This window comes from Pristiophorus japonicus, chromosome 6 (assembly GCF_044704955.1).
Source record: "Pristiophorus japonicus isolate sPriJap1 chromosome 6, sPriJap1.hap1, whole genome shotgun sequence".
NCBI lineage: Eukaryota > Metazoa > Chordata > Chondrichthyes > Pristiophoridae > Pristiophorus > Pristiophorus japonicus.
Genome location: NC_091982.1, coordinates 241,590,058 through 241,613,285, shown reverse-complemented (window position 1 = coordinate 241,613,285; position 23,228 = coordinate 241,590,058). Strand labels below are relative to the sequence as shown.

Sequence of the window (23,228 nt, the reverse complement as noted above, 5' to 3'; positions counted from 1 at the left end):
TAAAGGAAGAAGACGGTTCTGTGACTTTTCGCAACCTGACATGCTGAGGATCAGCAAATCCTTCTATGCCAGGCTGTATGACGTCAAGCCCACAGACGGCGCGGCCTCCCAGTCGTTTCTGTTGTGTATCGCGGAGGTCCTAAACGACAGCGAGCGGGAGAGTCTGGACCACCCGTTAACTCTGGACGAGATGACAAAGGCCGTCCGGTCCCTTGCGACGAGAAAAACTCCCGGAAACGACGGCTTACCGGTCGAGTTGTATTGGGCTCTGTGGGACTGGATGGGCCCAGACCTGCTGGAAGTGTACGGGGGTATGCTTCTGGCCTGCAGTATTTCAGAATCAATGAGGAAAGGCATCATCACCCTCATCTACAAGCAGAAGGGGGAGAGGGAGGAAATTCAAAACTGGCGGCCCATTTCGCTGCTCAATGTGGACTACAAGATCCTGTCAAAGGTCATCGCCAACAGGGTTAAGTCTGCTCTTGAGCTGCTGATTCACCCGGACCAGACCTGCGCTGTCCCCGGCAGGAGGATCTCTGATAGCCTGGTGCTACTCAGGGATACGATTGTCTACGTGCGGGACAGGGGTGTAGACACCTGCTTAATCAGCCTGGACCAGGAGAAGGCCTTTGACAGGATATCGCACACGTACCTGATGGACGTGCTCTCCAAAATGGGGTTTGGGGAGGATATCCGCAATTGGATCCAACTGCTCTACAGAGACATCAGTAGCGCAGTTCTAATCAACGGGTGGGAAACTGAAAGCTTTCCGATCAGATCTGGAGTCAGGCAAGGCTGTCCCCTCTCCTCTCTCTTGTTTGTGTGTTGTATCGAGCCCTTTGCCGGGTCCATCAGGAAGGATGCGGGCATTAGAGGGGTGACGATCCCAGGCAGCGGAGGCGCTCAGGTCAAGACCTCCTTGTACGTGGATGACGTGGCCATCTTTTGCTCGGATCCGCAATCGGTCCGCAGATTGCTCACAATCTGCAACCAGTTTTTAACTGGCCTTGGGAGCGAAGGTCAATCGCAGCAAAAGCGAGGCCATGTTCTTTGGCAACTGGGCCAACCGATCCTTTATCCCCTTCACCGTTAAGCCAGATTACCTGAAGGTGTTGGGAATATGGTTCGGAGCGGACGGGGCGTGCGCCAAAAACTGGGAAGAGCGTATCGCCAAAGTGAAGCAAAAACTGGGATGGTGGAAGCTGCACTTCCTCTCCATGGCAGGAAAGAACCTGGTCATCAGGAGTGAGGTGCTCTCGGGTTTGCTGCACATGGCACAGGTCTGGCCCATCTCTCGCTCCTGTGCCGCGGCAGTCACCCGGGCCGTCTTCCACTTTGTCTGGAGGTCCAAAATGGAATGTGTCCGCAGAGACACAATGTACAAATCTCTGGACAGTGGAGGAAAGGATGTTCCGAACGTGGCCCTCATCCTGATGGCCACCTTTGTGTGCGGCTGCATCAAGCTGTGCACAGACCCCCAGTACACAAACACCAAGTGTCACTATTTGATGAGGTTCTACCTGTCCCCGGTATTGCGAAGGATGGGCCTGGCCATGCTGTCGCGAAACGGCCCCACCAGCTGGACCATGCCTGCCCACCTGTTCTTCGTGGAAAAGTTTTTCACAAAAAACCCCTTTGACCACAAGGCCATAAAACAGTGGTCAGCACGTAAGGTCCTGGACGCCCTACGAAAGAAGGAGAGGGTGGACCCTGTCGGGTGGTTCCCTTAGCGGACTGTCGAACTCGTTTGGCAGAACGTCTCATCGGCAGAGCTTTCACACAAGCACCAAGACATAGCTTGGTTGGCGGTGAGGAGGGCCTTACCCGTCAGAGCGTTCATGCACAGCCGACGTCTCAGCAATACGGCACGGTGCCCCGAGTCGGCTGCAGAGCGGACGAGACTGTCACCCATCTCCTTCAGGATTGCGCCTTCGCAAGGCAGGTTTGGAAAGAGATGCAGTGGTTGCTGTCGAGGTTCATCCCGAGCAGCTCCGTAACACAGGACTCTGTGCTCTACGGGCTGTTCCCAGGGACACACACCAAGACAGACATCACCTGCTGCTGGAGGGCCATCAACTCGATCAAAGACGCTCTTTGGTCTTGCCGAAACTTGCTGGTCTTCCAGAGCAAGGAGATGTCCACGTCTGCGTGTTGCAGACTGGCGCAATCCAAGATCCAGGATTATGTGCTGAGGGACGCACTTAAAATTGGTGCAGTCGCCACAAAGGCACGGTGGGGAAGGGCCACAGTTTAAAGCCCTTCTGCCACGGTAAACCTGGGGGCAGGAATCAGTACAAAACTCCCCTCGGGCCGTACTTGTAACTTCTTTTTTGTGTACATGGAGCACCATGATCTGTAAACACCTATGTAGTGCCATGTACAATGCAAGGTCTGTTTCGTGATGCACATTGAAAAGAAAAAAAGTGTAAATGTACCGTCACTCATTCCGTGTACTGTATAGTGACACATATAATGTAATTTGTCGAATGTACTACAATGTATCCCGTATTGTAGAGAATTGTACTTGATCTGAAAAGCAAGGAAATATATTGAACGGAACTGCCGTCAGCACCCAAATGTAGTGTATGGGATTGCTGACCGCAGCTAAATGTACTGAACTGCTTTTGAATGTACTGTACAAATTTTTATATGAATAAAGTATATTTTGAAATAAACCAAAATAAATGGTAGCCTTGCCAGCGACGCCCACATCCCAGGAAAAAAATTTAAAAAACAGATGTGCCCAGAAATCTGCAGAGGGGTAGGAAATCCCAGCCATGCTTTATACATGCAACATAATATATGGGGTTCATATGATTATGTACTGCCATGAAATTATTATCAACATATTTCAATAAATTCATAATTTAATGAATTTATAACAGCCATTCCAAGGTTTCATAGGTTAAGTCATGATAAACATTTACTAAACTTTCATAAAATTACATTCGAAAATGTCTTTGTTTATGCGAGCATTTTGATTTTAAGTGGCTCAGTGGGTAGCACTGTCACCTCCGAGTCAGAAGGTCGTGGGTTCAAGCCCCTTCCAGGATCTTCAACACATAATCTAGGCTGACACTGCAAGGCTATAGTGAGTGAATGCTGCTCTGTCGGAGGTGCCATCTTTCGGATGAGACGTTAAACCTGTCTGCCTTCTGGAGTGGAAATAAACTACAGAACCAGTGGGAGCCTGTTCAACCTGCGTCGTCTCCAGCCCAGATCCAAGACTACCCCAACCTCTGTCGTCGAGCTACAGTACGCGGACGATGCCTGCGCCTGCGCACATACAGAGGCCGCACTCCAGGACATAGTCGACGTATTTACTGAGGCGTATGAAAGCATGGGCCTTACGCTAAACATCCGTAAGACAAAGGTCCTCCACCAGCCTGTCCTCACCACACAGCACTGCCCCCCAGTCATCAAGATCCGCGGTGCAGCCCTGGACACCGTGGACCACTTCCCATATCTCGGGAGCCTCCTATCAACAATCGCAGGCATCGACGATGAGATCCAACACCGCCTCCAGTCCGCCAGTGCACCCTTCGGTCGCCTGAGGAAAAGAGTGTTTGAAGACCAGGCCCTCCAAACTGCCATCAAGCTCATTGTCTACAGGGCTGTAGTAATACCCGCCCTCCTGTATGGTTCAGAGACATGGACCATGTACAGTAGACACCTCAAGTTGCTGGAGAAATATCACCAACGATGTCTCCGCAAGATCCTACAAATCCCCTGGGAGGTCAGGCCCACCAACAGCAGCGTCCTCACTCAGGCTAACATCCCCAGCATTGAAGCACTGACCACACTCGATCAGCTCCGCTGGGCAAGCTACATAGTCCGCATGCCAGACACGAGACTCCCAAAGCAAGTGCTCTACTCGGAGCTCCTTCATGGCAAACGAGCCAAAGGTGGGCAGCGGAAACGCTACAAGGACACCCTCAAAGCCTCCCTGATAAAGTGCAACATCCCCACCGACATCTGGGAATCCCTGGCCCAAGACCGCCCTAAGTGGAGTAAGCTAATGTGGAGCTCACCTCTTGAGGGAAAACTCATCATAGATGATCCCTCGAACGAGGATGACTTGCTTCCACAAGAGTTCACAGATGTTTCAATGAAGGACCCGATGTTCCAGTCCTAAACTCCAGTTGAGGGAGTGGAAGATGCCTGTGCGTGGATTTTTTTTTAACGTGTGGTGACCGTTACACATCAGCCACCACACAGGCTTGCCAGCGTGAGGCCTTTATCCAGTGGCAAGGGTTAACCAGGTCGTCTGGAGACCAGCTCTGCTGTATGGACCTAGTGCGCGCACATATCACAGTTTGGGCAGGTCCATGCTGCTCCTGTGCCGCTGGGCCCTCAGCTCTTCTGGGCCCCATACCCTCATTCGCCGGACTTCCGTCACGATGTTCCATGTTATGTCCTTACTATACAGTATAAATGCACACGAGGCCCATACTTGAGAGAAGGTCACTCTGTGACCAGTTACCTTTATTACCAAGACCTCAAGTGATGAAAGTGGGTGGAGCTTCCCCTTTTATACCTGAAAGTCCAGGTTAGGAGTGTCTCCCACAAGTTCACCCCTTTGTGGTCAATGTTCTCAAGGTGTACAACTCAGGTCAGCTTATACATGGATTACAATGATAGTTGAATACATGACATCACCACCCCCCCCCAAAGTCTTATTGGGATCACAGGTTAAATCTCTCTGGTGGTTTACGCTCCCTTGTAGAGCGCCTGAGTTGGGGCTTCGGTTGATGGGCGCTGGCCTGAGTGTCTGCTGTTTGCGGTGCCTCAGGCCTGTCCGGACTGCCCACAGTGATTGGGCTCTCCTCCACTTGGTTCCGGTGTTTGGTCACCTGTGGTGGAGTAAACTCTACATCGTGTTCTTCCTCGGCTTCTTCTATGGGGTTGCTGAACCTCCTTTTAGTTTGATTCACGTGTTAGCGGCAGATTTGTCCATTGGTAAGTTTAACTACCAAAAGCCTATTCCGCTCTTTGGAAATCACAGTGCCTGCAAGCCATGTGGGCCCTGCAGCGTAATTAAGGTCAAAAACAGGGTCATTGACATCAATATATCGCACCCTCGCATTCCTGTCATGGTAGTCACATTGTGACTGACGCCTGCTCTCAACAATTTTTTTCATAGTAGGGTTTATAAGGGATAACCTGGTTTTGAGCGTCCTTTTCAATAGCAGCTCTGTGGGTGGAACCCCTGTGAGCGAGTGTGGTTGGGAACTATTGGCCAACAGGAGGCGTGATAAGTAGCTTTGTATTCAGAACATCCCCTGTTTGATTATCTGCACTGCTTGTTCCGCCTGGCCGTTTGAGGCCGGTTTGAATGGTGCCCTTCTGGAGGTGGTGTTGAGGAGGATGACTCATCAGGGGAGGGCAGCAGCAGACAAATTCATGGCACCGTGTCTGGCTCTGCTGCACAGAAGGGTGGGAAAAAAAGTGGGAGAGCGACAGTGATAGGGGATCTATTGTAAGGGGAATAGATAGGAGTTTCTGCGGCCGCAACCGAGACTCCAGGATGGTATGTTGCCTCCCTGGTGCAAGGGTCAAGGATGTCTCGGAGCGGCTGCAGAGCATTCTGGAGAGGGAGGGTGAACAGCTAGTTGTCGTGGTACATGTAGGTATCAACGATATAGGTAAGAAGCGGGAAGAGGTCCTACAAGCTGAATTAGGAGTTATATTAAAAAGTAGGACCTCAAAGGTAGTAATCTCTGGATTGCTACCAGTGCCACGTGCTAATCAGAGTAGAGGGAGCAGGATAGTTCGAATAAATACGTGGTTTGAGCAGTGGTGCAAGAGGGAGGGATTCAAATTCCTGGGACATTGGAACCAGTTCTGGGGGAAGTGGGACCTTTACAAAAGGGACGGTCTGCACTTGGGCAGGACTGGAACTGATGTCCTCGGGGTAACATTTGCGAATGCAGTTTGGGAGTGTTTAAACTAATATGGCAGGGGGATGGGAACCTATGCAGCGAGATAGGGCGAAGTAATATGGAATCAGAAACAGATGGTAGAAAGGTAAAAAGTAATAGTGGAAGGCCGAGTAAACAAAGGCAAGAAACAAAAAGGGCCACACTACATCATAATTCTAAAAGGACAAAGGGTGTTAAAAAACAAGTCTGAAGGCTTTGTGTCTTAATGCAAGGAGTATCCGTAATAAGGTGGATGAATTAACTGTGCAAATAGATGTGAACGGATATGATGTGATTGGGATTACGGAGACGTGGCTTCAGGATGATCAGGGCTGGGAACTCAACATCCATGGGTATTCAACATTCAGGAAGGATAGAATAAAAGGGAAAGGAGGTGGGGTAGCATTGCTGGTTAAAGAGGAGATTAATGCAATCGTTAGGAAGGACATTAGCTTGGATGATGTGGAATCTATATGGGTAGAGCTGCAGAACACCAAAGGGCAAAAAACGTTAGTGGGAGTTGTGTACAGACCTCCAAACAGTAGTAGTGATGTTGGGGAGGGCATCAAACAGGAAATTAGGGGTGCATGCAATAAAGGTGCAGCAGTTATCATGGGTGACTTTAATATGCATATAGATTGGGCTAACCAAACTGGAAGCAATACGGTGGAGGAGGATTTCCTGGAGTGCATAAGAGATGGTTTTCTAGACCAATATGTCAAGGAACCAACTAGGGGGAGGCCATCTTAGACTGGGTGCTGTCTAATGAGAGGATTAATTAATAATCTCATTGTGCGAGGCCCCTTGGGGCAGAGTGAGCATAATATGGTGGAATTCTACATTAGGATGGAGAATGAAAGAGTTAATTCAGAGACCATGGTCCAGAACTTAAAGAAGGGTAACTTTGAAGTATGAGGCGTGAATTGGCTAGGATAGATTGGCGAATGACACTTAAGGGGTTGACAGTGGATGGGCAATGGCAGACATTTAGAGACCGCATGGATGAACTACAACAATTGTACATCCCTGTCTGGCGTAAAAATAAAAAAGGGAAGGTGGCTCAACCGTGGCTATCAAGGGAAATCAGGGATAGTATTAAAGCCAAGGAAGTGGCATACAAATTGGCCAGAAATAGCAGTGAACCTGGGAACTGGGAGAAATTTAAAACTCAGCAGAGGAGGACAAAGGGTTTGATTAGGGCAGGGAAAATAGAGTACGAGAGGAAGCTTGCAGGGAACATTAAGACGGACTGCAAAAGTTTCTATAGATATGTAAAGAGAAAAAGGTTAGTAAAGCCAAATGTAGGTCCCCTGCAGTCAGAATCAGGGGAAGTCATAATGGGGAAAAAAGAAATGGCAGACCAATTGAACAAGTACTTTGGTTTGGTATTCACTAAGGAGGACACAAACAACTTTCCGGATATAAAAAGGGTCAGAGGGTCTAGTAAGAAGGAGGAACTGAGGGAAATCCTTATTAGTCGGGAAATTGTGTTGGGGAAATTGATGGAATTGAAGGCCGATAAATCCCCAGGGCCTGATGGACTGCATCCCAGAGTACTTAAGGAGGTGGCCTTGGAAATAGCGGATTCATTGACAGTCATTTTCCAACATTCCATAGACTCTGGATCAGTTCCTATCGAGTGGAGGGTAGCCAATGTAACCCCACATTTCATAAAAAAGGAGGGAGAGAGAAAACAGGGAATTATAGACCGGTCAGCCTGACATCAGTAGTGGGTAAAATGATAGAATCAATTGTTAAGCATGTCATAGCAGCACATTTGGAAAGAGGTGACATGATAGGTCCAAGTCAGCATGGATTTGTGAAAGGGAAATCATGCTTGACAAATCTTTTGGAATTTTTTGAGGATGTTTCCAGTAGAGTGGACAAGGGAGAACCAGTTGATGTGGTATATTTGGACTTTCAGAAGGCTTTCGACAAGGTCCCACACAAGAAATTAATGTGCAAAGTTAAAGCACATGGGATTGGGGGTAGTGTGCTGACATGGATTGAGAACTGGTTGTCAGACAGGAAGCAAAGAGTAGGAGTAAATGGGTACTTTTCAGAATGGCAGGCAGTGACTAGTGGGGTACCGCAAGGTTCTGTGCTGGGGCCCCAGTTGTTTACATTGTACATTAATGATTTAGATGAGGGGATTAAATGTAGTATCTCCAAATTTGCGGATGACACAAAGTTGGATGGCAGTGTGAGCTGCGAGGCGGATGCTATGAGGCTGCAGAGTGATTGGATAGGTTAGGTGAGTGGGCAAATGCATGGCAGATGAAGTATAATGTGGATAAATGTGAGGTTATCCACTTTGGTGGTAAAAACAGAGAGACAGACTATTATCTGAATGGTGACAGATTAGGAAAAGGGGAGGTGCAACGAGACCTGGGTGTCATGGTACATCAGTCATTGAAGGTTGGCATGCAGGTACAGCAGGCGGTTAAGAAAGCAAATGACATGTTGGCCTTCATAGCGAGGGGATTTGAGTATAGGGGCAGGGAGGTATTGCTACAGTTGTACAGGGCCTTGGTGAGGCCACACCTGGAGTATTGTGTGCAGTTTTGGTCTCCTAACTTGAGGAAGGACATTCTTGCTATTGAGGGAGTGCAGCGAAGGTTCACCAGAATGATTCCCGGGATGGCAGGACTGACATATCAAGAAAGACTGGATCAACTGGGCTTGTATTCACTGGAGTTCAGAAGAATGAAGGGGACCTCATAGAAACGTTTAAAATTCTGATGGGTTTCGACAGGTTAAATGCAGGAAGAATGTTCCCAATGTTGGGGAAGTCCAGAACCAGGGGTCACAGTCGAAGGATTAGGGGTAAGCCATTTAGGACTGAGATACTTCTTCACCCAGAGAGTGGTGAACCTGTGCAATTCTTTGCCACAGAAAGTTGTTGAGGCCAATTTACTAAATATATTCAAAAAGGAGTTAGATATAGTCCTTACTACTAGGGGGATCAAGGGGTATGGCGAGAAAGCAGGAATGGGGTACTGAGGTTGCATGTTCAGCCATGAACTCATTGAATGGCGGTGCAGGCTCGAAGGGCCGAATGGCCTACTTCTGCACCTATTTTCTATGTTTCTATGTTTCTATGTTCTGACATGGTTGATTCCATTGCCTGCCATAAAGTCCTGGAATTCAGTCCTTGTGAAGCATGGGCCATTGTCGCTGACCAAGACATCCAGTAGACTATGGGTGGCGAACATTGCCCGTAGACTTTCTACCGTGGCAGAGGATGTGCTTGAATTTAAAATGCCACACTTAATCCATTTGGAGTAGGCGTCTACGACAACCAAAAACATTTTTCCCCTGAAAGGACCAGCGTAGTCCACATGGATGCGTGACCATGGCTTTGCGGGCCAGGACCAGGAGCTAAGGGGGGCTTCCCTGGGTGCGTTGCCCAGCTGGGCACACGTGTTGCACCTGCGAACACAAAGTTCCAGGTCTGCATCTATCCCTGGCCACCAAACGTGTGACCTGGCAACTGCCTTCATCATGACAATGCCTGGGTACTCATTATGAAGTTCTCTGATAAACACCTGTCTGTCCCTCTGGGGCATGACTACTCGGTTTCCCCACAGTAGGCAATCGGCCTGAATCGAGAGTTCAGCTTTGCGCCTATGAAATGGTTTAAATTCCTCAGGGCATGCCCCGTACGTGGCTGCCCATTCCCCATTCAGGACACATTTCTTAACTAAAGACAGTAGCGGGTTTTTATTTGTCCAGACTTTAATTTGACGGGCTGTCACAGGTGAGCCTTCGTTTTCAAAAGCTTCAACAGCCTTGACCATCTCAGCATCATACTCAGTTGCCCCTCAGTGGTGGTTAGTGGGAGCCTGCTGAGTGCATCGGCACAGTTTTCAGTGCCGGTCTGTGCCGAATTGTGCAGTCATAGGCGGCTAACATAAGTGCCCACCTCTGTATGCGGGCCGATGCATTCGCATTCATGGCCTTGTTGTCGGCCAAAAGGGACGTTAGGTGTTTGTGATCTATCTCCAGCTCTAATTTCCTGCCAAACAAGTACTAGCGCATTTTTTTTTACTGCATATACACATGCTAGCATTTCCTTTTCTACCATCTCGTAGCCCCTTTCTGCCTGGGACAGACTTCTGGAGGCATAAGCTACCGGCTGTAATTGACCATTGGCATTCACATGCTGCAACACACACCCGACCCCATAGGACAACGCATCGCACGTTAGAACAAGTTTCTTACACAGGTCACATAATGTTAACAGTTTGTTGGAGCATAACAAGTTGCGTGCTCTATCAAAAGCCCTCTCCTGGCTGTCCCCCCAGACCCAATCACGACCTTTGCGTAGGAGCACGTGTAGCGGCTCTAACAACGTGCTCAATTTGGGAAGAAAGTTACCAAAATAGTTCAGGAGCTCCAGGAACAAACGCAGCTCCCTCGTGTTACGGGGTCTGGGTGCTCTCTGTATCACTTCCGTTTTGGACGCAGTGGGTCTGATCCCGTCTGCTGCTACCCTCCTCCCCAGGAATTCTACCTCTGGAGCTAAGAAGACGCACTTCGCCTGTTTCAGTCGCAGCCCTACCCGTTCCAGTCTGTGAAGCAACTCCTCCAGGTTGTGGAGGTGTTCTTCAGTATCGCGACCCGTGATGAGGATTTCGTCTTGAAAAACCACCGTCCTTGGAATCAACTTGAGGAGGCTTTCCATATTTCGCTGAAAGATCGCGGCGGCCGAACGAATCCCGAACCGACATCTGTTGTACATGAAACAACCCCTTGTGTGTCGTGATGCAGGTCAGCTTCTTCGACTCACTCGCCAGCTCCTGGGTCATGTAAGCAGAGGTCAGGTCCAATTTTGAGAAAAGTTTGCCACCGGATAGCTTCACAAAGAGGTCCTCCGCTCTCGGTAGCAAGTACTGGTCTTGGAGTCACACCCGATTGATGGTGGCCTTGTAATCGCCACATATCCTGACCGACCCATCCGCCTTGAGCACCGGCATGATCGGACTCGCCCAGTCACTGAATTCGACTGGTGAGATGATGCCTTCCCTCAGCAGGCGGTCCAATTCGCATTCTATCTTTTCCCACATCACGTACGGTACCGCTCTGGCCTTGTGGTGTACTGGCCTGGCGTCCGGGTTTATGTGAATCACTACCTTGGCCCCCATGAAAGTGCCGATGCCGGTTGAAATAATGAGTCAAATTTGTCCAGGACCTGTGAGCATGATATTCGCTCCACAGAAGAAATTGCATTGACATCGCCCCATTTCCAGTTCATGACAGCAAGCCAACTCCTCCCCAGTAGTGCAGGCCCGTCCCCCGGGACAATCCAGAGTGGCAACCTGTTCTCCGAATCTTTGTGAGTGACGACTACCGTGGCGCTGCCTAGCACCGGAATGATCTCCTTTGTATATGTCCGTAGCTGTGAGTCAATCGGCAATAATTTTTGGCCTCCTGGCCTTGGACACCCACAACCTTTCGAACTGTTTGATACTCATCAGGGACTGGCTGGCCCCCGTGTCTAGCTCCGTTAATACTGGGATGCCATTGAGGAGCACTTTCATCATTAGCAGTGGCGTCCTGGTATATGAACTGTATATGTGCTCCACATGAACTCGCTGAACTACAGCTTCCAGTGATTTCCCCCAGTATTCATTTGGCCTCGTAGGGCTTACATCGGGCCCGTCCTCCTTGTACATCAACCTGGCTGCAGGCTTCCTGCACATACGCGCCAAGTGACCGCTGACCTGGCCGTTTCTGCAGGTATATTGCTGATACCTGCAAGCTCTGGCTGGGTGTTTGCCTCCACACCTCCAGCATGAGCTGGAGGCCCCATTGTTGGAAACAAAAGGTCCATTACCAGTCGATCGTCTCTGACTGTCTCTGTAACTGTCCTTAAGCGCACCATTAACAGGTGTTGCTGGCCTCATTACTGGCCAAATTGTCCATTGCGATGGCATGAATCGCCGTTCAGCTAGCCATTGTCTCTGTTGAATTCCCCCTTTGGGTTCGACTATAGCAGGAATGGGGTACTGAAGTTGAATGTTCAGCCATGAACTCATTGAATGGCGGTGCAGGCTAGAAGGGCCGAATGGCCTACTCCTGCACCTATTTTCTATGTTTCTATGTTTCTACATGCTGGGGCATGTCCGATTGCCCTTGTTTGCCTAGAGAACTGTGTGCCGCGTTAACAATGTTGACTCCCTGGTCGTTTGCCGCATTTGAGCCAAGATTTTTGTCATACATCATTCTGGTCTCTTTCTCCCCTGAGATAAATGTCGGGGCTATCAGAGCCGTCGCTTCCAAGGTCAAGTCTTTGGTCTCAATCAGTTTCCTGAAAACCCCAGTGTGCCCGATGCCCTCAATAACAAAGTCTCGCAGCATCTCGGCTCTGCATGCATCTGTGAACTTACATAGGCTCACCAGTCGCCGGAGATCTGCCACGAAGTCAGGAACGCTTTGCCCTTCTCGCTGCCGGTGTGTGTAAAACCGGTGTCTCTCCATGTGCATGCTGCTCGCCAGTTTAAGGTGTTCCCCGATCAACTTACTGAGCTCTTCGAACGTCTTCTCCGCCGGCTTCTCTGGCACTCGAAGGTCCTCCATCAGGGAGTACGTTCTGGATCCACAAACCTTCAGGAGATGAGCCCTGCGTTTGTCGGCCAAATCCTGTCCCAACCATTCCTTAGTGACAAAACTTTGCTGTGGTCTCTCAATAAAGTCGTCACAATCATCACCAACAGAGTACCTTTCTTCTGTGCTGCTAGTGGCCATGCTCGCATGGTTTAAATCCCAGTTTCTCGTCGCCAATGATATGTCCTTACTATACCGTATAAATGCACACGAGGCCCATACTTGAGAGAAGGTCACTCTGTGACCAGTTATCTTTATTACCAAAGCCTCAAGTGATGAAGGTGGGTGGAGCTTCCCCTTTTATACCTGAAAGTCCAGGTTAGGAGTGTCTCCCACAAGTTCACCCCCATGTGGTCAATGTTCTCAGGTGTACAACTTAGGTCAGCTTATACATGGGTTACAATGATAGTTGAATGCATGACATTCCAGGCCCCGGCTCCAGCTATATTTATAGCCCCGACCTGCGGTGGTGTGCTCACACAGATCAGGGCAGCCCACGAGGGAAACCTAACCAAAGTGGCACTGAAGCAGGTTCTACAATTCACTGTTGATGGTGCTGGCATAATGCACAACTCAGTCATTGGCTAGACTCTAAGATCAAATTACAATTCCCACCTTGCTGCTCCATTGAGCAGAGTGGCTTTTTACTAAAGAGAGAGAGGGGGATGTAATTTTTCCTTTAACCACATACAGGAAAATGCTACAATTGACTAACTACCAGCAAAACAATACACTCGGGGGACAAAGCAGCGCCTTCCCAGGATTCTGTTTGTGGTCATTAATTAGGGTTCAAAACATGCAGTCTGCTGATTTTCATGAAGGGGGAGCTTTAACCCTGTAGGTTGTTAGTCTAGCATTGCTATATAAAAAAAAGATTCAAAACATGTCTTTTGTACGATAGGGAGGAAATGAGTGAATGAGTGTTGCTGACCTTGTACCAAGATTAACTCCCTCCCACTAAGTTCGGCTCGGTGCAGTTTTAAAAGAGGCGTTAACAACAAAAACAACAACTTGCATTGATATAGCATCTTTAATGTAGTAAAACATTTCAAGGCGCTTCACAAGAACGTTACTGCACAACAGTTGACACCAAGCCACATAAGTAGATATTAAGGCAGGTGACCAAATGGAGCATCTTAAAGGAGGAGAGTGAGATGCAGAGTGGCTTAGGGAGGGAATTCCAACAGCCTTGGCAGCTGATGGCACGGCCGCCAATGGTGGAGTGATGAAAAATGGGATTGTGTTGTTTATTAACCCATTTATTTTAAACAGATTAAACCTCTATTAAAAGAGTGGACAAACCATTGCCACCTGAATGCATTAAGTGTAAAGTGTAATATATTCGGTAATGTCAGAAGACAACTGAGGCCTCTTACAATGAGAATAATTTATTATCATCTTGAAAGGATGTTTATGGAAAAGCAGTTAACTTACTAATATTCAACATTAAAAAACCACACTGGGGATAATTCTGACATGGTGCGATAGTGTAAACCAGATGAAACCAAGTCGACAGCCTGTTTAACATCTCTCCCGATTATTATTTCACTTGACTTCAAGTCAACATGATGCCCAAGGACTGTGGGACAAATTATAGAACTTGCAGGAGTTATGTGTGTTTAGAAAGCTCCATATGGAAGAAAGCACTTAGAGCAGGTGGATTACAAATAGTAAGAACATACGAACAGGAGCAGGCCATTCAGCCGACCGAGCCTGTTCCACCATTCAATGAGATCATGGCTGATCTGTGACCTAACTCCTTATACCCGCTTTTGCCACATAACTCTTAATACCTTTGGTTATAGGAAAATGGGAACATAGGAACAGGAGTAGGCCATTTAGATATCTACACGCACGAGAGACCGAATAGAAATGAAAAATAAATCTTGCATTTATATAGCACCTTTCACAAAAGCGCTTTGCAGCCAATGAACTACTTTTGAATTGTGGGCCTTGTTGTAATGTAGGGATAACTCCCTGGCTTTTCTTCAAAACAGTATCGTGGGAGAGTTTACGTCCATCTAAGAGAGCAGACGGGGCCTCGGTTTAACATCTCTTCCAAAAGACACCACCTCCAACAGTGTAGTACTCCCCCAGTCCAACACTGGGTGCGTCAGCCTAGATTAGGTACTCAAGTCTCTCGAGTGGGACTTGATCCTATAACCTTCTAACTCAGAGGCGAGAGCACTACCCGTTGAGCCACAGGATTGGGAGTGGAAACCCTGAGGTTCCACCTTCCCAGCCTAGATGTTATGACCAATAAGAACAACTTTACCACCCTCTAACACCAACCTCCCCCTCACTCGGAACAGACCAGGATTCTTGTTGTGTATGACTCAGTTACCGGCTGGGCCACGAGGTGAAGTCTGCCCATCGTTTCTTCACTGGACCTGTGATGAAGCACAAATGGTAGTAAAAAAAGATAAAGGAACTTACATTGGCTATATCTTTTTCCAGCTGCAGGACAATATCCATTTCCTTCTGGATTTCGGATTCAGTCACGTTTAAACCTTTGTCCTTACGAACCAACATAGCCACTTTCATCATGAACGTGGAGTAAGCACTGCACGCCTGTAGGGAAACAAAAGAAATGAATGGATACGGCGTTCCCTTGGAAAAATCTCAGGATCCTATCAGCTTTGTTGAAATAGTGGGTAGACCTTTCAGTTTTCTCTTTTCTAGAGAAAAGGGCTCCAGACTCTTCAGTCTTTCCTGAGAGTTATAACCGCTCAGTTCTGGTAACATTCTCATAAATCTTTCTTGCATCTTCCCCAATGCCTCTATATTCTTTTTATAATATGGAGACCAGAACTGTCGACAGTACTTATTGCAAATGTGGTCCAATCAAGGTTCCATATAAGTTTTAATACACATTCTCTGCTTTTGAATTCTATTTCTCTAGAAATGAAAATTTGCACTTTTTATGACTTTGCTCATTTGCATCACTACTTTGAATGATTTGTGAATCTTGTCTCCGAGGTTCCTTTGCTCCTGTCCCATTTAAACTCAGATTCACCAACCAGTATGGGGCCTCCTCATTCCTCTGACCAAAATGCACCTTCTCACCTTTACCTACATTGGAATTCATTTGGCATTTACACACCCATTCTGTAAATGTATTAACATCTTCTTGTACTTTGTCACAGTCTTCCTATTGTCTGTACCCCCCCCCAATTTAGTATCATCTGCAAACTTTGGTATTGCACTTCTGATTCATGAGGGAGAAAGGAATAGAAGGATATGTTGATAGGGCGAGATGGAGTAAGGTGCGAGAAGGCTCGTGCGGAGCATAAACGTTGGGCTGAATGGTCGGTTTCTGTGCTGTAAAATTTATGTAATCTATGGATAGAAAGATGGTATAAGCCCTGATTTCATCTCCTACATGGCTTCAGCTAATTTAATGAGTAATTTATTTCCACAAACTGGGTCCACAATGCCATGACAGTCCAGAACGCTTCCTTCTCATTTTTCCTTTTGATCGCCACACGCTTTCTAAATTGGTTACTTTCTGAATTCATCTGCTCACCAAGATGAAGGATATTGGCATTAGAAAATGGAACACTTTCCTATTTCAGGAACCCAGTGGAAGCATGATGCCAGGTCTGCTACCTTTCGAAGTGGAGTAAAGCTTCTGTGTTCCAGCAATGTGCCGGGACTAAAAGAGTTAAATTATGAGGACATGTTGCATAGACTATGTTTGTTATCACTTTAATATAACATTTTAAAGTGTGATCTAATTGAAGTGTTCCAGATGATTAAAAGATTTGATAGGTATAATGTATGCACCTAGTAAGTATGCACACAGGTTTGTCCCTGGAGATGGAACATGCGGTGTCCACCGATACGCTCGCGGCCTTCCGCAAGAGGTGGGCAGCGGAGGGACTGGAGTGCATCATCACCCCCGGCAACAGAATTTAAATTTAATTCGACCGTTTAAAGTTCCCAGAAAGGTATCAGCCTTGGCTGAAAGTGAAAATACTGTCTTTGAAACAATCTGTCCGGCTGCGGCGCTGCGGAGACGTCAAGGGGCCTGCAGTTAGCACTGCAGAGCCAGCGCAATCCGGACAATGCACCTCGCCAAATTAATGTTTACAGTTCCTTGTCAGCAATCAAAGAATGAATGAGCACTTCTAAATTGCCCAACATCTGGAGCGCTTACGAAGCCAGGAAACTTAATTACTAACCATTGTCATAAAAAAGGCCAGTGTTCTCGTGCCCTTACTAAAAGGGGGTACTTGATTTTAAAGTTCTATCCAAAATAGTGTAGAGGGATTGCATTGTGAGTGGCTTGGATAGTCACGTGATGTTCACAAGACTCAATAAAATCCCAGTCAGTTGGGTCTAAGTCATCTACGATGAGGTATGCAGTTGTGAGCCTAGTAATATCAAGTGTGATTGTTAAACCTTTGTTAATAAATCAACTAGTTCTTAATCGCAATGTGTTGCTATGAATTCTTAAGCAAAGAACCCCTGAAGCAAATACATTACAATAGTGTTAACAGAGAGAAACAATTTCCTCTCGTGGTAGAGTCCAGAACAAGGCAGCATAACCTTAAAATTAGAGACAGGCTGTTCAGGGGTGATGTCAGGAAGCACTTCTTCACACAAAGGGTAGTGGAAATCTGGAAATCTCTCCCCCCAAAAGCTGTTGGCTTTCACAGATTTTTATTAGGGAAGGGTATTCAGGGTTACAGAACCAATGCGGGTAGATGGAGTCATGACATACATCGGCCATGATCTAATTGAATGGTGGAACAGGCTCGAGGGGCTGAACTTCCTCCTCCAGTTCCGATGTCCCTCAGCATCAACTTCAGGAGAGAACAACTTGCTGAATGCACCCATCGGGTCGTGGCTTGGCACTGCATGAAGTGACTTCATGTACAGCCCGCAGATAGTGGCTACTTTCCCCAGTAGCCGGAGGTGGATTCAGGTGAAAAAATCTTGTGTGGAAACAAACGGCTACTGCTTAGCCCCTCAACCTCTGCCCGTGATTCTAAAAATGTATTATTTTCCGTCAATTTGAAATAAAACAGCCTCAAACGCACTCAGATATTCGGGAAATGTTGTCCAATAGAAACTGCTAACTGGCCACAGATGTGACTATGGCGACACAGTTATAGTCACTTGCACTAATTTTAGTACAATGTGCCTTGCACAGAATAGAGATAAATGGACTTCACACGGGTACATTTACTTAACAATTACTTCCAGACAGTAACCAAGGAAGGAAAGCATGCACAATGATCAAAGCACACTCGTGCACCCTGCTTTTTGTCTTATCATTTCGCTAACAGCCGCATATGTAAGGTTAAAGTTCACATACACAAGCCACGCGAGTACGCATATTGAGATCACAGGGTCAATGGCGCTGTCTGTTACTCATTTGCTACTTATGAAAATTAACCACATCTGGAGCTCCAATTGGCCACATGTGGCTTACGTATTGGACAGCACTGTGTGAGGAAAGGTATCAGCCTTGGCTGAAAGTGAAAATACCATCTTTGAAACAATCCGCCCGGCTGCAGTGCTGCGGAGACTGCTGTATGAAACGGGAGGTCAGTTCACGTCGAGGGGCCTGCAGTTAGCACTGCAGAGCCAGAACGGTCAGGACAATGCACCTCGCCAATTAGTGTTTACAGTTCCTTGTCAACAATCAAAGAATGAATGACCACTTCTAAATTGCCCAGCATCTGGAGCGCTTACAAAGCCAGGAAACTTAATTACTAACCATTGTCATAAAAAAATGCTAGTGATACTGTAATAGGAAACATAGTTAGTTATCAGCATCATTATTAATAAAAAAATAATGATAGCAATGATTGGGCTGCTATGGCTAGCCAGCTCCCCCTCCCCGGGGACCCATGCTGGGCTTCCTGTCATTTATAAACTTAAATACCCTCACTGAAGATACTGCACCTGGAATGTATATGGTTTCAGATCGTACAAAGCAGTGTAGAAAAGAAAGAACTGGCATTAATAAAGCACCCTTCTGATGTCAGCCGTGGCTTAGTGGGTCGCACGCTTGCCTCTGAGTCAGGAGATTGTGGGTTCACATCACACTCCAGAGACTTAATCCAGGCTGACACTTCAGTGCCGGCACTGAGGGAGTGCTACATTGTCGGAGGTGTCGTCTTTTGGATGAGATGTTAAAGCGAGGCCCCATCTACCCTCTTAGGTGGATGTAAAAGAGCCCCCAAGGCACTATTTTGAAAAGGAGCAGGAGCGTTCTCCCTGGTGTCCTGAGCAATATTTATCCCTCAATTAACACCACGTAAGCAGGCGATCTGGTCATTATCACACTGCTGTTTGAGGGAGCTTGCTGTTTGAAAATTGGCTGTCGCATTTCCCACATTACAACAGTAACTACAAGGTAAAAGTAGTTCATTGGCTGTAAAACACTTTGGGACAACCAGTGGTTGTGAAAGGTGCGGTATAATTGCAAGTCTTTCCTTCTTTCTTATCTCATTCTCAGGACTTCCAAAAGTGCTGCAGGATCAGTAATGTAATTTTAGCAGCATAGTCACAGTTGTTCTGTCGGCAAACCTGTCTTCCAGCGTGTGCAGCAAGGTCCCACAAGCAGCAATGAGATGAATGACCAATCTCTCCTTTATTTTGGTGTGGTTGGTTGAGGGAGCGATGGTGGCCAGGGCCCAAGGAGAGCTGCCTGCTCCTCTTTGAATGGTGTCACGGGACCAAAGTGACCCAGCTGAGCCCAGCCTAAGTCTGGCGGCCTGCCTGGAAGGGGTTACCTCTGAGAAAACCGCTGTATCTCAGCAGATGGAGCAAAGAAAGCTGCTGCAGTCCTGTAGGCTCTGGCCCAGTTCACCATGATGTTACACTTCCTTTACTCTTCGCTCCCCATCATGAAAAGCGCTCATGGGCAGCCTGAGGTCATGAAAGGTGTCTGCAAATAAAAGTCTTTCTTTTTCTCTTCAGCGTGGACAGGAAAATTGGGCGGGGTGTATAACAACCGGCCGAAGACTACCACCTTTTTTGTGCCCCACCAAAGATGACTTTCAGAACCATGTGCTTTCACTACCTTTACTCAAATGCCAGCTTGGCTCAGTTAGTAGTGCTCTTTGCTGTAAGTGAAAAGTACATGGGTTCAAGTCCAACCTGAGCACACTATCCAGACTAACACTTTCCAGTGCAGTACTAAGGGAATGCTGCATCTTTAGAGGTGTCATCCCTTGGATGAGATTACTATATTTTTTGGACATTAAGGGAATCATGGGATATGGAGATAAGGCAGGAAAGAGGAGTTGAGGTAGATCAGCCATGATCTTATTGAAAGGCAGAGCAGGCACTAGTAGCCGTATGGCCTATGCCTTCTCCCATTTCTTATGTTTTTATATTCTTATGTACTGGTAACTTATATATAGTTTGTTCTCCTTCGAGCAGAGATGGTTGAGAGAAGGTTTGATAGGTCCATGAAAGGTCCAGATACAGCAGACAGAGAGAAACTGTTTCCATTGGCAGAAGGGTCGAGAACCAGAGGACATAGATTTAAGGTGATTGGCAAAAGAACCAAAGGTAACATGAGGAAAACCTTTCTTATGCAGCAAATGGTTAGGATCTGGAATGCATTGCCTAAAAGGATGGTGGAGGCAGATTCAATTGTGGCTTTCAAAAGGGAATTGGATAAGTACCTGAAGGAAAAATAATTGCAGGGCTACGGGGAAAGGGCGGGTGAGTGGAATTAGCTGAAGTGCCCTTGCAGAGAGCCGGCACAGTCTCGACGGGCTGAATGGCCTCCTTCTGTACTGTAACTTTTCTATTATTCTATGATTCCCCACCTGACCTGACTTCATTCCACCCTCCTAACTGCCTCAATTTAAGTGTGCTGCTGATCGCGATATGAACTCTTTGACACGCTGAACAGTTTGCCTGAATCAACTTGGTCAACTTGTAATCTCCTTGTTGCCAAGGACATGGTGGTCTGCTAACCTGCTAACAGGCACAGCTGGAGAGTTAATTTAACAACCTATTAGCAGTTTTTAATGGGATCAAAGGGGAGCACTGTTTAATGGCCAGAAATTACTACAATTACTAAAATTGGCTGTGTGGTTGATAATAAAGAGGAAAGTCATGGGCTGCAGGAGGATAGCAATCTACTGGTCAGGTGGGCAGAGCAGTGGCAAATGGAATTTAATTCAGAGAAGTGTGAGGTAATGCACTTGGGGAGGACAAATAAGGAAAGTGTATACACATTAAACGGATGCCACTTAAAAGTGCAGATGAACAAAGGGACTTTGGAGTGCTTGTTCACAGAACTCTTTTTGGTTGGATAACAAAATAAACATTAAATCAGATGCCCCCCAATCTGGGGGACACTCCAAACATTTTTCAAACTGCCCTTTTTTTGTTTTTTTTTGTTTTTTTTTACTTTAAAAAAAAAAAATTTGGGGGGGCCATAAAATCATTAATTCTACAAGTGCCCCCTATAAAAGGGGAGTGGGACACTAAAACCGGCAATTAAAACAAATCAAACTGTAAAATAAATAAAATCAAATTAAAATTTGGTTGCCGGGGGTAACGATGCACTCCAGGCTTGTCCACAGAACTCTTTTGGGAGGAAACTGAAACATTAATCCTTAAATCGTGTCCCCCCGATCTGGGGGGCACACCAAACATTTACAAGGCCCTTTTTTGTGTTTTTTTGTGTTTTTGGGTTTTTTTTAAGTTTTTTGGGGCACTAAATCCATATATATTTTTTTCTCCAAGTGCCCCCTATAAAAGGGGAGGGGGACACTAAAAACACCGGCAATTAAAACAAATTAAACTTTAAAACATAAAATCAAATTAAAATTTGGTTGCCGGGCATGATGATGCACTCCAGTCCTTCCGGTGCCCACCTCTCGCGGAAGGCCGCGAGCGTACCGGTGGACACCGCGTGCTCCATCTCCAAGGACACCCTGGTGCGGATGTACGCGCGGAAGAGAGGCAGGCAGTCAGGTTGAACGACCCCCTCAACCACCCGCTGCCTGGACCGGCTGATGGCACCCTTGGCCGTGCCCAGGAGCAGTCCTACGAGGAGGCCCTCGGACCTACCCGCTCCCCTCCGCACAGGGTGCCCAAAGATCAGGAGTGTGGGACTGAAGTGCAGCCAGAATTTCAGGAGCAGCCCCTTTAAATAATAAAACAGGGGCTGCAACCTCGTGCATTCAATAAAAACATGGAACACGGACTCTTCCAGACCGCAGAAATTGCAGGCGGCCTGGGAGCCCGTGAACCGGCTTAAAAATTTATTGCACGGCACTGCTCCGTGCCAAGGCCAAGTCCCCGATAAATAGTGGGAGGACTCCCGCGTAGAGTGCCCTCCATCGGGGACCCCCGCCTCCTCCGGACGGCAAGATGGTACGCCATGGCGTGTCCGGACGGCAGGCGAGGATGGCAAAGTTGAAGGCTTGTCCACAGATCCCTTAAAGTAGCAGGCCAGGTGAATAAGGTGGTTAAGAAGGCATACGGAATGCTTGCCTTTATTGGTCAAGGCATAGAATACAAGAGCAGGGAGGTTATGCTTAAATTGTATAATACTCTGGTTAGGCCACAGCTGGAGTACTGCGTGCAGTTCTGGTTGCCATACTATAGAAAGGAAATGATTGCACGAGAGAGAATGCAGAGGAGATTTACTAGGATGCTGCCTGGAATGGAGAATCTTAGCTATGATGACAGATTGGATAGACTGGGTTTGTTCTCATTGGAACAGAGGAGGCTGAGTGGAGACCTCATTGAGGTGTATAACATTTTGAAGGGCTTGGATATAGTAGATTGCAAGGCCTATTTCCCTTGGTGGAGGAGTCAGTTACAAAGGGGCATTGTTTAAGGTGGTTGATGGAAGGTTCAGTGGGGATTTGAAGGGAGGGTTGTGGGGGTCTGGAACTCACTGCGTGGAAGGGTGGTGGATGCAGAAACCCTCACCACATTTAAAAGGTGCTTGGATTGACACTTGAAGTGCTGAAACCTGCAGGGTTACGGACCTAGAGCTGGTCAGTGGGATTAGACTGGATAACCTCTTATTAGCTGGCAGAGATACGATGGTAAATACTGCAGGGAATCAAATACGGCCAGAGTAATCTCCTGGACTAGTTTCGATCACCTGGATGGGTCGGAGAGGAATTTTCCCAGATATGTTTCCCCAATTGGCCTGGGTTTTTTATCTGTATTTTTGCCTCTCCAGGAGGTCGCATGGCTCCTGATGGGGTGGAGTGTAGACTGTTGTGGTGCAGGGGGTGTCGCAGTTGTGTGGGGCGGACTGATTGGGCTGGGTGCTCTTTACCTTTCCGCCATTGTTCATTGTTCATAGGTTTATATGTAATCTTCAAGGCTGCTGACCGAGGGCCATGTGGCTCTTTGTCGGCTGGCGCGGACACGATGGGCCAAAATGGCCTCCTTCTGCCCTGTAGATTTCTGTCTTAATGTTTCTATTACTGTTGGCAACAATACCAGATGTTGTATCTTAATGTGTTCATGCAACACTTTCCAGTCTGCTATTTTAGCAGATGCGTTAATGCTTTTATTTTGAACAGCTTAACACGGGAATTAAAATAGCAGACAGAGGAACATGATACGAATGAGCATGTTTGTCCGCCCATAATCTCCAGCCCAAACTGTCCAATGAAAATGTTGACAACCAGCTCTCTGATGGAATGCTGTGTATAGGCACTGTCTTGTGCTTTAATGAGCCCTGTACAGAGC

At 47.2% G+C, this 23,228-nt stretch overlaps 1 protein-coding gene across 3 annotated transcripts in view; it reads right to left on the bottom strand.

Moving 5' to 3' along the window:
• The window catches only part of LOC139266011 (neprilysin-like), a 277,737-nt gene that overhangs the window by 86,395 nt on the left and 168,114 nt on the right, over window positions 1–23,228 (bottom strand). For 2 of the 3 annotated variants that reach the window (XM_070883753.1, XM_070883754.1), the window contains exon 9: window positions 14,967–15,101. The exons of the other annotated variant lie outside the window; for it this stretch is intronic. In XM_070883753.1, the coding sequence (XP_070739854.1) occupies window positions 14,967–15,101 (135 nt within the window). The remainder of the gene's footprint in view (window positions 1–14,966; window positions 15,102–23,228) is intronic. 3 annotated transcript variants of the gene reach the window in all.